This window comes from Anoplophora glabripennis, unplaced genomic scaffold, assembly GCF_000390285.2.
Source record: "Anoplophora glabripennis isolate ALB-LARVAE unplaced genomic scaffold, Agla_2.0 scaffold46, whole genome shotgun sequence".
Lineage (NCBI taxonomy): Eukaryota > Metazoa > Arthropoda > Insecta > Coleoptera > Cerambycidae > Anoplophora > Anoplophora glabripennis.
In genome coordinates, this window is record NW_019416736.1 from 727,812 (window position 1) to 742,069 (window position 14,258).

A 14,258-nucleotide genomic window follows, 5' to 3' on the forward strand; every position below is an offset into this window, starting at 1 on the left:
AAAAGTTAGTTACTCAAACTAATAAGATTTGTTTTTGTAAAAATTTTGAGAATTTTTTTGCAATAGCTGTTTTTTCAGCATAGTATTCTACAAGATTCTAAAGGGTACCGTTTGAATTTCTTGTATGTTATTTATATATATATTTATTGTATGTTTATAGTGTTCTATATTTTTTATTGTATTTTATATAATGAGTTTGCAGGTGTCTGTAGCTGTTTCAGTTTTTTTTTAACACCAACACGGACGAATTAAAATCTTAAGTGATGATGCAGTATGCTCAGCTTGGATTACATTAAAATTAAAAACGTAAATGTCTTATCCTCTTTAAATACTTTGTCCGCTACTCTGACGTTATTATTATTTTGATTGCTTTTCAGTTTAATAATCGTATAATAAAAAATAAAATGTTTATAAACTTTTATCAGTGAAAATAATCAACATACAAAATTCAAGTTTTGCCTATGAAAACGGTTTCATATTACCATGCATACCTAGTAGATGTCGCCTACATCGTTAATTTCACCAGTGGTGCTCGATCAGTTTGAAATAGCACGGGTGTTGAGCTGCGATATGATGTCTTGCTCTCTTGTCATCGAAAAGAAACTTTGATATGGTTCACTATTGATCTCTATAACTTTTGGAAGAAGAAGCAGAAAATAAAAATGAAAGTAAATATTAGACTTTAGAAATATCATTTTAAGCTTTATTTTCACGTTCCAGTTGAAAGCAATTGAAATAGATATATTCCAGCTTATTTTAAGCAAAAACTAGGCGGATCTCATCTTAGAAAATGTAAGTTTCACATTTTTTTTCGTCCGTATAATAAATATATGCATAAACAAGACGATTTTATGAACACTTTATTTTCGGATTGTATTTGCTTTAGGATTTAAATAGCTTGTTTATTTTACACGTGTTTCCCATTACATATTATATAAATAAGAGCATGAAGGAATGAAATTTGACACATTCAATTAATTCATTTTAAAATTGCTAGGCAACCAATAGTTAAATAACATGCTCATTCTATGGACCAAAATAAAGACATATTTGGATTTAATTCTAAATGCAGTATTACTTTAAATGAAGTTATTCAATTTGGCAATGAAAAGAAAAAAGTGGCAAGACGCCGATGGGCTATTTTAGCAAAAGCGCTGAAGGTACCTATATTATTTGTGTTTGATTTGTAACATTAGATTCTCACATAGATAGATCACCACTAAATTGTGCATGCTTGTAGAAGCTCATAGGTTTGTTGTATGTATTGAATTTGAGAAAAATACTGATTTTATGTCGAACTGACTGACTGATAATGGAAAATCTGTAGATGGAAGCCAAAATCAGTATTTTTTCAATGTATTAGTATTAGATGTTGATGTTGTTTGGCTTCTTAAAGAAAATGAAAGAAGAAAACACATATTTTTTTATCTAGAGCCCAACGGAAAGTCAGCCTTCAAGTCCAACTGATGAATTTTCTGTGCGTCGAATTTCTTCCTTCATGTTATTAAAAACTCAAGAACTGTCTACTATCCCCATAATCCCAGCGGAAAGTCAATGCATAGACCAAATTAAAAAACGTACTTGGTTTAAATATTCTATCACAGTAGACGAATATGACTATTTTATTAATGTCGGTCACAGAAATCGCACATTTTCCGCAGAAGATTTGATGGGATTTAACAATACTGGCAACATATGCATTTGGCCTTCTGAAGAAACCTTAAGCTACTATGTTTGCTCAAACCTAGAGAAATTTAACCATAAAAGTGTATTAGAATTAGGCGGAGGTATGTCGTGCTTGGCTGGTCTCTTTGCTGCTAAATATGGCAAGCCGAAACGTGTAACAGTTACCGACGGGAACAAGGTTTCGGTAGATAACGTTCAGGTAACTTTGAAATGTAACGAATTTGAAACTTCAGTTAAATGCAAAGTTCTGAAATGGAATTGTTATGATGCAGCTGAAAAATTCGATGTGATTTTATGTGCCGATTGTTTATTTTTCGACGATGCAAGGGCTGATCTAATAGAGTGCCTTTGGGCTTGTCTTGCAAATGATGGAATTGCTTATGTCATGGCCCCCCAAAGAGGAAACACGCTGGACAACTTCCTGTCGCAATCCGAAGGAAAAGGTTTCATATGCAAAAAGATCCCGAATTATAATAATATCGTTTGGGAGAAAAGATTGGCTTTATTGAATCATTGTGATTACAATGATAATATACATTACCCGATACTTATAGAAGTGACCAAAGAATAAGTGACCTTAGAATTTTGCATATACCTATCAAAAATAGTTGACCATATTCCTTATATCTAGTCTGATATTAACCTTATCTGTGATAAATAATACCAATTTCCTCTATAAGTCTTAATTATCATGTTTGAATTCTTACGAGAGCGTAGAAGTATTAGAATAAATATAGATTTCAATTGAACCTGAGAATTTAATGAAACAACGGGATGGGCATTTGATACTACATAGTCACTTTTCGGCAATAACTGCAAAAAATATGCCTAGCTTGATTTCACTTTGTGATTATCCATATAATAATATACCTATAATGTGTTTAGAAATGCAAACAGCAATATAAAAATAAATTTGGCACTTTCTTAGTCATAAATTAGTATAGGTGTGAAATAGCATTTGATTCTATTAATTTTCTTGGCATACCATCAAAGAACATAATAAATAAATCAATATTTCGGTGAATAAGGTGTGATAAAAATGTAGTTAGAAAAGCTGGATCTTCTATATGATAAATAAACGTTCATTCTAAATCTAAAAAGGGTTACAACAATAACCAGAAATTTGAATTTGGAAAAATATATAAACAATTTTCTTATATCTTATAAATGTTTTGAAAATTGTTACTAAAGTTTGAAAATAACACATTTGTTTAGGTATTTATACATCAGTATGTATTAATGTTCTGTTATAAAAAAGTATATGAATAAGAATAAATTCACAGTTATCCTCAGTACAAGAATATACTCTTAAGTATTTTATATAATTTAATGAAATATTTTAATTTTTATTTCCAGTACAGAAGAATATTTATTACAAATCAAGTTATATCTTATGACATTAACGTGTATAAGCTATGTCTATTACGTTAATGTAGGTTAAAATGAAAATTATCTCATGTGCTTAGAGACCTGCAAAGCTTCAAATCTATAAATATAGGTATTTAATTTTAGCTATTATTGATTTTCGCTCACTTTGTTTAACATACCATTAACTTATTTAAGTGTAGAATAACGGCATGTTTATATTAGTATCTTTCAGTGCAGTGGTGATTGATATTTCAAGTTGTTTTTCAGCCTAAGCTAGCATTCCCTTGAATATAAAGTCAACTAACACTTAAAACTTATATTCACATATAATTTTTAATAAATATCCCTTAGGTGAACATTCTTAAGTGAAAAAGACCATTTTTGCCAGTATTTAGAGAATATAATTATTAGTTACCTGTTTAGTTCGTTATATAAAATTATATTTTAGATTTAATACCACTGCACTTTTTTGTTGTATATTTAAATTGAATACTAAATTTTTATTTGATTCCTGTAAAAAACGAAAGATGCTGCGACATTTTTAAATAATGTGCATCAAATTTAAAAAATTGTATTGGGCTGGATAAAAAAACTAAATGTTGTATTTTTAACTAATAGAAGCAGTAATATACTTACATAAACAATGAAATTACAATATGGTCAAACTTTGTAATTTAAAACAATAATCTATCCAGTATCTTATAGCTTTGATATACATATATCACATGTAAAATAATAAATAGCCTAATTATTGTAAAACTGCACTAAAACGCTAATAATTGCAAAAACACAAGACTATTATATTATGACTCAACTTTACTAGATTTGTTTCATTTAAAATACTGTCCAAGACAAAGTAGCAGGATTTTTTTATAGAAAATGCCTATATCATATTTACGTAATTTTAATATAAATTTTAAATTCATTATGTAACTTTCTTGCCAAATGAATTTAAATGCTGCTGAAATCGAAAAATTTAATAAACGTTCTAAATATTTAATATAACAATACTACATGTAGTTGTACAATACTTCTAAACAAATCAGCTTTACACATATTTCAGCTAAAATGTGTAGAATTATATTTATTTAAATTTCCCATTCTTTCCATATATTTAAATATATCCTCAACAATTGTATACTTACTATTATTGTTTCATTCCCTGTTTACAATTTAATAAGGTCGATCGTGTACAGTGTACTCTTCTGCAAATTATTTTAGTATAAGTAGTATTACATTCACTCTAGATTGTAGAAATGTTTTTTCTTTCATTACAGAGAATTAAGTTAACATAAACACTAAAAGTATACTATCATGTTTATTAATTCCAGCTTAAATATAATCTAGATCTAGAATCACTGCTAAATTTGAAAATTGTATTGCACTCTGACCTCAGAAAATTTATATTTTTGCAGTACTTTTCCCAGTTTAAGTAGAATCCAAATTCGTTTGTTGTAATACAGCTTTTATTCAACATAAGAGAAAGTTGTTTTATATCCGTTATTGGTACTATCGAAATATATCAATAAAAAACAAGTATACAGGTACATACTATTTAACTAATGGTATTGCGAGGAACAAGTACTCTGCGGGTTACAGGCCCCGTTCAGCATTGAATTTTACCCTGGGTGTCTAGTAAACCGCTAAGATCATTCGTCAACAGAATCGCCAAGTATAAACCAGTTAATTTCCAGCAATATGTCGTAGGTGAGATGACCGACGAATGATTAAGCTATTTGGCTGTTTATCTAGCGACACGTTTTGAATGTGGGTGAGGTGTAACCTATAAAGTATATGTCATATCTTAAATTGTCATTCTTACTAAGTTCATCTTAGTAGGTCACTCTCTGCCAGGTGCAAAGAAATTGTAGGTTATATTTGACCCACACTATACAGGTATTATATTTAGCTTTCCCTTATATATTCTACGGATAATTATTGTTGTTAATTTTTATTGCCTCTATGTAACCAGTATTTATCAATTTAGTATTTTAAAGTAGTAGTTCTAGTCACAACTCGAGTCTTCTCCATTAGTTCCTAATATTTAAAAGTGTATCGACATTGGATTGTTGCTATTAAAAATATAACAAATACAGTTTCTTTTATTTTCTCCTATTTTCTTAGGGCCGATTATTGGAAGTCTCAGGACAGAAAATACTGTGATTTCTGTAAGTGCTGGATCGCAGATAACAAACCTGTAAGTTTTTATTATAATTGGTGATTAATAACTGTTTTCTAAGCGCCTTTTGTTCCCGCGAGCCTTTTTTAACAAACTAATAATAGACTCAATTTTTTTTGTCAGTAAACCGATCTTTTAAAAAAAATAAGCATTGATACGTTGAACGAAGGTAATTCTAAAGGTAATCCTTTTACTGTCGCGTTTTGTTGATCTGTTAAATATGGATATTTTTTATTTTAGAGTGTCGAATTTCACGAGAAAGGTAGAAGGCATCAAGAAAATGTTAAAAAGAAACTTAAATCTATCACAAAAAATAGCGCTAAAGCACAGAGGGAAACCGAGAAAGTTGACGCCACCCTCAGACAAATGGAAGCTGCTGCTATGGTAGCGTATCGAAAAGATGTCGAGACTAACTCTAGCGCCGACTTAACATCCATAGCTATAAATAATAAGCTAAAAGAGGATAATTTGACTTTAAGTGGAAATAGCACAAAAATTTGGTACGAAGCGAAATCTAAAGAGGGTCATGTGTACTTTTGGAATATTTTAACGAATAGTGAGTATATTAATTTTAAAAGGAAGCAACAAATTGAATTTTGCTGTCTCATTATTACATCGGAAACTAAAAATGATTTTCCCGGTATAATTCGAGACATTTAAGGATTTCTTTCTGTAATTAGAAACGTCATGGGAGGTACCGAAGGAAGGATGTTTAAGTTTAAAAGAACAAAGAGAGGAAAAAGATACAGAAACCGCAAAGCAGTTAAAAGAGTTGGATAAAACGAGGAAAATAGAAGGTCTTCAGAGGTAAGCTGTGGTAAAAAGTAAATAAAACTACTTTTTTTTGTTGATCTCTATCAGTTATTCCTATTTATTTTCACATTTACGGTATTCTAGTGGGTAGATAGAAAATAACATATCATTTTGTAACATTTGAAGAATGCAAATTCAGAAACAAGAGGAGGAAGAAGAGAGGGCGAGGGTTGCCAGAGAAAAAATGAAGGAAAGGAGAGTGGAAGAAGATATTCCCGAGCCAGTTTACGGACCTATTATAGATCCCGGAAAAAATGATCCGTATGGTAAATGGGAAACTGTAAAGCAGAGGTAAGAAAAATAATGTAAATTTTTTAATTACATCCGGCACAAAGGTAACCAATGAAATATTTTTTTTTAGCGTAACTATGGATTTACAACTGCCTGTACAGCATGAATATTTTGACTGTCCTATTATAGTTGAACCCGAACCAGTTGTAAAAGAATTTAAAGAAAAAACAGTGGAGAGTTTGTCAAGTGAGGGGGCATGTGGCAGTTTTAAGAAGAGAAAAATTGGCGCCTGGGCAAAAAGGAATACAAGACAAAGATTAAACGACGATTAGTAGTTGCATTATTTAGTCATATTTCATATACAATTAGGCTACATATAGTTTTATATCTTATCTTTCCAATTACCTGTTACAAAATAAATTTAGAAAAGCACACTCTTGTACATAAAATTTCATGAAATAAACAGTATAAAGTTAATTTTTATTTTATCACTTGTTTATTTATACATGAGTACTGCAATTGTCATTAATTTACAATTTAATTCTGCAGTTTGAACAACTATTTAAATTATTATGTTACGGGTTGCAGAAGACATTAATCTACATCAATAATTATAGGTGGCGCTGTTAGAACAAAAGTTTGGTAGGTATATTCTGTTTTTCTGTCTAAAAATTGTTTGTCCTAGGTATGTTGCCAACTATGATATGACTCTATACAATCATACAGTCATATACTTATTATCTGTATACTAGTAGCCGGCTATTATAGACCCCTGTGTACGGAATTGTCCGGAGAGAAGGAGATACTTTTCTGTCTCTCCCGAGGAATTAGAACCCAATGCGCATGCCCTGCACACAAAATCATGAACGAGTGGAGAGAGCAAGATGGCTGTGGTCCTTACTATGGATTGTCCACTGCTTAGATTGTGACATTTTGTTTATTATATCTAGTATCTAGCGAAATTGTCACATTCTCGCATCGGCATCTGTTTCTAACGCATGCACACCTTTCCTTCCGGTCAAGATCCAAACAAAACTCATAGTATACTTATAAATAGTATGTATATGCATACAGTACTCTAATTTCGAGTACGTTAGGTACTTACTTTCCGTGTACTAGTTACTTGTTTCATTCTTGATATATTGGTACTTCTACTTTTTCTAGTTTTTTCCTTCGCTAATATATGGTGCCATAATATGCTCTTCATCTTCCTCTTTTTTTGCAAATTCTAATCTAATTAGCATAGGATAAATGGATGACCCACAAAGCGCCTACACCGGCCGCATTTGCGGTCGGGGTAGACGACGGATGGGGCCCACCTACGAAGGCTGTCCAGGCCTACACGAGATGAGGCAGGATAAAGAGGGATAATCCCCCTCGATCCCAAACCATTGAGGCCAATTTCTAGCCATGGAATAATGGCGCGAATCTAATTAGCATTAGAAACAGTTTCTAACAGGCAGACACATTCGCATTTTATTCGAAACAATGAATTTTGAACCTTCTGGAAGCATTACATTGGAATGCGCATGCATTGGAAACTGTTTGGGATTGCTCTAGGAACAAAGCTATTAAAGTAAATGAAATTGTCATTTGTAAATGATCGCGGTGGAAATTCTTAACTTTTGAGAAAAATTGAATATTGTTAATATAAGATGCACATTTTGTTTTACATTGACATTACAAAAATAAAAAAAAGTTTTTAAAAAGGTTCCTTTTGAGTAAGAATTATATCTTCACAGAGAATTAATCAAGAATATTTATTACTAGAAATAAGTATGTGATACAATTAAATTATTTGACCACTTGTTCTTGAAATTGTACCCACTCTCTCTGCCACTCGTCTACGCTGTCGCCGTAAGCGTGCTCCTCCGTATAGTATATACTCAAAGATATACATTGTTTGTTTCTAGTGTATTTTTTGTTTAATTGTTGGTACAACTTATAAGTACTTCATACTTCACGTTAATCATAACAACCCTGTTGCCAACTGTTACCAAATAAAATTTCTTCATTGCTGAGCCTGAGTGATCTGTAAATTCTCGTACACTACACTGATGTGTTTTGTGATGGAAAAACTAGTTTGTATGTAGTGTCTTGGAAGTGCGGGTGCTGCTATTGTGCGAAAAATACTATTGTTTATGTAGTTATAACCTTTATTTTATGTTTTTGTAGTACAATTAGGACATGGCATCATTATCGTTACCAAGAGTCTTACATCCAAGGAAAACCAGCTTAGAAATTGAACGGGAAATCTTCGAAAAATCACAGGTGAGTTAGGTTAAATTAATCGGCTTTAATATTATGTTTATTTAATTGTAAGATATGTTTACACCATATTATTGATTTAAAGGATGTGATATTACGTTTTTGATCGTGATCCAAAGTGAGACTCGCTGTGACGTTATTATATTCAGTTTTAGAATTTTCCCTAATTGTGCAAAACCAAACAATTGGCAAATTAAATTCTTTTTTCATTCTGTAAAAAAATGTGTAATTCCGAATTACGAAAGTAATAAGCAGAGGTTTGATTAGTAAAGACACCGAATATTTGTACGTGAATAAAAATAACATAAACGGCGTTATTTCTCTTTATATTTACATTTAGGTAAATGTAGGTTGTGATCAATAAGAATTTTTTTTCTAATTAGATTTCTTACTCCATATTTAATAAACTGTGGATCCAGATGTATTTAAATTCAAGATCACATCTGTAAAATAATGATACTGATACTCCATGAATATTAAAATGCTGAACAGCTGCGTCTGCCAAAAAAGAATATTTTTATGTATGTGATACGTAGTAATGTACCTACCTAATTAATTTTGAATAACTACCTAGTGTTGCTTTAAATTTTTTAATTTTTCATTTCAAATTAGGATACAATTTTTTAATGAAAAATGAGCAGAAAAGTACAGAAAATTTAAAAAACTTAATTCAGTAAAATGTGTTTTTTTTTATTTGTTTGTTTTGAGCACCTACTTATTACAGAAATATTTTTCATTCAATAGGTACCTAGGTATGTAGATTATAATGTAGGTAGCAGTAGAGCATTATTGCTTTCCAAAACAAGTGGGTTTTACCTTTGTCTATACATACTTGCCTTCATTATATTCTGAAAGTTTTATATTTTGTTAGGAATTTGAATTCAAATTTGTACTATAAATTTCCGTTTACATCAAAATTTATTAAGTCTAAATAAAGTTATAACTGTTTTTTTCCCAAAAGTTAATTTATTTCATTTATTTTATTGCAATAACAAAACATTGACAGTATAGTGTGAATTGTCTGTTATTTAGATAGAAATAATAAACAACCTTGTTTTGCGTTGCAATGTTACAGAGTTTGCCTTGATTTTTAAACTTGGGTTCATTATTTATGGTGGTACACTACTGTGCCAGGGTGAAATAAGTGTCGTTCTATGCTTGGATATTGAAATGTCGAGTTTAAATACTCTTTTTCAATGTTTACCTACTCTCCAAGATGTATAACAGTTACGTTACTGTTTCCGTGCTTCGCTTCGTGAAATTCCTATTTATAAATATGTAATTAAAACTGCCTAATTAGCTTTACTGAATGCTACGTATTCGGCATGTCTGCACCCCATGAAAGTCGAGTATCTTAATGAATGAGCAATGTGCACTTCGAAGTGCAATTATTATTATATAATTTTACCTCGTCTAGGAACTAGGAAATATTGTCGCCTAATGCACTAATCGATTTTTATTATTACAAACAGAAAGTCATGGTTGAGTTTCAAATAGAATTAATGACTGGAGGATTTTAAAAAATAGAAAAACCAAAATTAATAAATTTCTTAACGTCAAACGATTAGAAGTAACTCATGCGTTTATATATTTGACTCAGAACCAATACATATTATACAGGGTGTATACCAATCAGAAAACCGGAAATTATCTCAAGGAATTTCATAGATCTGAAAAAGTAAGTGAAATATCAGAGAATTTCGTCAAATTCCAATTATAATTGGTTTTTATTTACAAGGTGCTATCAATGGATGTCACAATGCTCAAAAGTAATTTTCTACTCCTATTAATAAACGGCGTCTATTTCATTAAGAATTACACTTTTAAAAAATCAGATCTAATCTCGTTTTTTGTAAGTAGTCCAGTTGAAAAAATTATTAAACCTTTATCGTGTAATTTGTTTCATGTTATATTATTTTTTCGAAAAAGTTGTTCTCGGACTAAGCTCTGTGGAGGCGGACCTTGCCTAGGAGTTTTGATAGAGGATCCACCCCCACAGAGCCTAGACCGAGGTCAATAGGTGTAGGTCGAACATTCCTAGCTGAAGCTAAGGAAAACTACCCTGCTTTAAATATCACACAGGCTCTTAAACCTTTAAACCCACTATTAGATTGCCTCCATTTGGTATTTACAACTAGAAAAAAATTACAAATAAAAGTGTTATTTGCGGCAAAGTTTATGGCAAAAAATTAGGAAACGGCGGTTATTGAAAAATGGTAACATGTAGAGTTTATATCTATCTGGAAAACCTAATTGTAGATCTGATTGCATTTTAATCATAATAATTATACAATTCTCAAAACTACATAAAGAATAACAATTATTGTTGCAATACTTTTTTGAGTAATTAATTTAAGTAATTCGATTCCTATAATATTACTTAAGTGGTAAACAACTGATTTGTTCACAGATTAATTGTAAATTAAAAATTACGTGGCGAGTTATACAAGGTGTCTGAATTTAAAAGTACCATATCTTTCTCTCGTTTACACAAGAGAAATTGTTATTAGTTCATTGACTTTGATAAATTTAAGCTTGAAGGTAATAGCAGGTTTACACCTGTAAGGGTTTGCTAGCGTCAGTAACTGTTGGAAAGAAGTGGGGTGTGTTCTAACTTTTTTACTACATCACAAAATGAAAATATTTTAAAAAATATCAGGGTCGTATTTTTTTCATTTTCACCTCATTTAAATCCTAAAAAAATTATAGTATGCTTGTGACGTCATTAAATTTCATGTCCAACCCCAAATAGGTATGTATAGTAATTTTTAGATTATTTTAGTCCATTGTCGTTGGTAACATGCGCGTCAGCATAACTGCTTTAGCATTTTTTTGCCAGATTCATCACTGAACTGAAAGACATTTGCATGTTACTAATTATTGGTTTATACATTAAAAAAGTTATTTTGCCAAACACCGTCAGACCCCATGGCATAAAAAACATATTCCCGTAATTCCCATTCTCCACATGACGTCATGTGGAGAATGATTTCAATATCACAATAATTGCATATCCTCCAGTATTATCAACATGATTCGGTAAATCTTGTGCAGCTGTTTCAGAATTTTTCTTGGATCCTAACATATTTAACAAAAATTTGCTAGTATGTAGGCTTTATTAATCTTTTGGTAGCTCCTACTTTTTAAATTTGATAGATTCTGTAGCTAAAGACAAATATAGGTGTGATATTTGGCTTCGCCGTGGAATAATGCAAGCATTTTTTGGTATTAGATACATATTTACGTCTGTAAGCTTCAACCCAGATTTTTTAATGTTTTCATTATTTTAAAAAGGGAAGGTATATCCTTATTAAAAAATTTGCAACGGTTATATGTTGTACAAACAAAAGCAATGAACTGCATTTCAAGAAGTCATTGTTACATAATAACCAATAGTTAATCATCACAGGAATAAATAGTTTGAAACATATCAATGACGAACACACATATGTGAAATTTACACCACTTTAGAACGGACTGGACATAAAAATTAAACTATAATGATAGGTTAGAATTATATCCACAAATGGCTATATGATCTCCACGTGACGTCATAACATGGCCGCGGGTGTAGTCATATCTTAGTCTTTGTATCATGGTCAGATCGACAAAATGTTACTATAATTTCGAAAGATGCTAAAGTTGCATTGAGAAATTTATCGGCGCCAGCAAATCCATGCAGGTGTAAACCCACCATAAGCAATGACTTGCATGACAGTGGTTCTGTGAGAACTGAGTACATCAAAAATGAAGTCTGCTGGTTATTTTACGTGTAGCACCTTATCTGAGACTGATAAACAGTTGAGCATATGTGTGTGCACACAAACATAATTCTATAGAAGTGTCAGTTTTTTAAAGATAGTAAAAATCCTCTTGTTTTATTACCTATTTTTAACAGTAAAATAAAATCGGACGTCTTGGTCTTCACATAATTTTGGATCTCGATTTGGGGCACCAAGAAGAAGGCGTGAGTAAATATTTCTTGACAAAACAGTAGTCCTAGTGTTAGTAGCTTTATATTTATTGATATTGCATCGGAAATTTTCAAAGACAGTGTAAATTGAATTTTATAAGCACTGTTTTATAACAAAGGTCAATACGTTGTGTAATATTATACCTGTATTTCAAATAATTATCAAGTGATCAGTGTTTACATCAATATCACCGGTGAGTTGATAAATCATAGAAGTGTTTTATAAATAAGGTTTTTTTTTTTAAATACGTATAACGCCAACTCTTATTATTACCTTGAAATGGTGCGAGCATAATATTTTAATTTTGGTTTTCATTTATTCATTTTGTAATAATAATTTACTACTGGTAGTTGATATCCTGTTATCTGATTTCAGTAAAATTAATTCAATAACAAGCCATAAAAATAACATTTTTAATGTGTTTTTAACATTTTTCTTTGTGTTAGATACATCATCGTACCCTGAAGTTACTGAGCGTTTTAAATCGCCTTAATTTTTTAAATTCACATGTATTTACATGCGGTCAACTGAATTGGTCATTTAAATTCAGTTTATCAACCCGAATTCCCGGAATAGTGAAAAAATATTTACATTTCAAGCACTACGATGTGAACAAACTCATATTATAAATTAAAAGATGTGACTAGAATTGATTCTTAAAAATGTTAAGTCTTTGGGAGACACCGGACAAGTTTGTATGAGGCCTGTTCAGAAAATAACCGAACTTATTGCATGAAATAGTGACCAGCATGAATATGAAAAACGTTTGTATTTTTGAGTGTTTATTTTTGAATTTGTTTAACATGTTTAGGATTTATAGTTTATTTTTTTATACTAATGATCTATTTCCGACATATGAGAAGCTTTTTCATATAAATGTTTATTTTCAGATTTGCATGCATTGATTGATTGTTTTAACATATTTCGCCTAACACTTGCATGCCTTGTTGAAGAAAAATCTGATTTTCTAACAGTAAAAAAAATGGCCAGGGAGTACACACCCAGAGATTTGGAGAAATATGTGAGTAAAAGGTTTTACATTGCTGATGGTCTTTGTTTTTGGGTGCTTCGTAGATGTTGTTGTCCTGCATATTCTGTTTGTAAATGGGTTCTGCTTGATCTTGATATATGTTTTGTCTGTACAAGACCGGTACAAGTTAATAACTAAGGAAGTTTGATAATTTTTTGTCAAACTAAAGAAATATTAATGTAACCTGTTTCAAATCATTTCGTACTACCCCACTGGAAGCACGCTTATAATTTTTTATCACGGGAAATGATACTGTGACTGCTGTGGAACGAGTAGGCTGTTTAAATCGCATGCATGGGTGTGTTGATTTTTAAAAGCTGTTGCAAATTTTAACCTTGTGTAGAGTAGAGTAAGACTATTAGTCACACCAGTGTTTCTTCCTGCAGTAGTAGGTAGTAACCTACATCCTAATTTTTGTCTGCTAATACCTGGTGCTAATAAGCAAAACAGTATTATACAGGGTGTAACTAAATAAGTGTAAAACATTTAAGGGGGTGATTCCTCATCGAAAAAAAGATAGGATCTCTCATATAAAGAAACTTCATTGGAGCATCCCTTGTTAAGATACAGCCCCTTAAAGGGGGTACATAAAATTTGTTTAACAATTTTTTTCACAAGCACTAAACAAGTTACAATATTGAAATTAACCTGACATTTTCTACTACCAAAAAGACACTTAGCCAGTAATTTATTTGGTTTACCCCATGGT

General features: G+C 31.1%; 3 protein-coding genes across 5 annotated transcripts in view; all 3 read left to right on the forward strand.

The window, feature by feature from the left end:
- The first annotated feature begins 662 nt into the window (after positions 1-662).
- LOC108904235 (WW domain-binding protein 4) lies at positions 663-6,754 on the forward strand. Its single transcript, XM_018706701.1, has 6 exons — positions 663-792; positions 5,179-5,251; positions 5,474-5,789; positions 5,914-6,040; positions 6,173-6,337; positions 6,408-6,754. Coding segments are annotated over exons 1-6 (885 nt in total). The 5' UTR covers positions 663-790; the 3' UTR covers positions 6,610-6,754.
- LOC108904234 (calmodulin-lysine N-methyltransferase) lies at positions 856-2,333 on the forward strand. Its single transcript, XM_018706700.2, has 2 exons — positions 856-1,160; positions 1,433-2,333. The coding sequence occupies exons 1-2, from the start codon at positions 1,029-1,031 to the stop codon at positions 2,255-2,257; spliced, it is 957 nt and encodes a 318-aa protein (XP_018562216.1). The 5' UTR covers positions 856-1,028; the 3' UTR covers positions 2,258-2,333.
- A 1,552-nt stretch (positions 6,755-8,306) lies between the features above and the next one.
- LOC108904258 (huntingtin-interacting protein 1) overlaps positions 8,307-14,258 on the forward strand; it is a 36,345-nt gene continuing 30,393 nt past the window's right edge. Inside the window, exons 1-2 of one of the 3 annotated variants that reach the window (XM_018706735.1) lie at positions 8,459-8,548; positions 13,410-13,540. In XM_018706735.1, coding sequence (XP_018562251.1) covers positions 13,502-13,540 — 39 coding nt within the window. In that variant the 5' untranslated portion in view covers positions 8,459-8,548; positions 13,410-13,501. Of the gene's footprint in view, positions 8,549-12,368; positions 12,513-13,409; positions 13,541-14,258 lie in introns of those variants that run through there. The other 2 variants (XM_018706736.2, XM_018706734.1) reach the window with 2 other exon arrangements.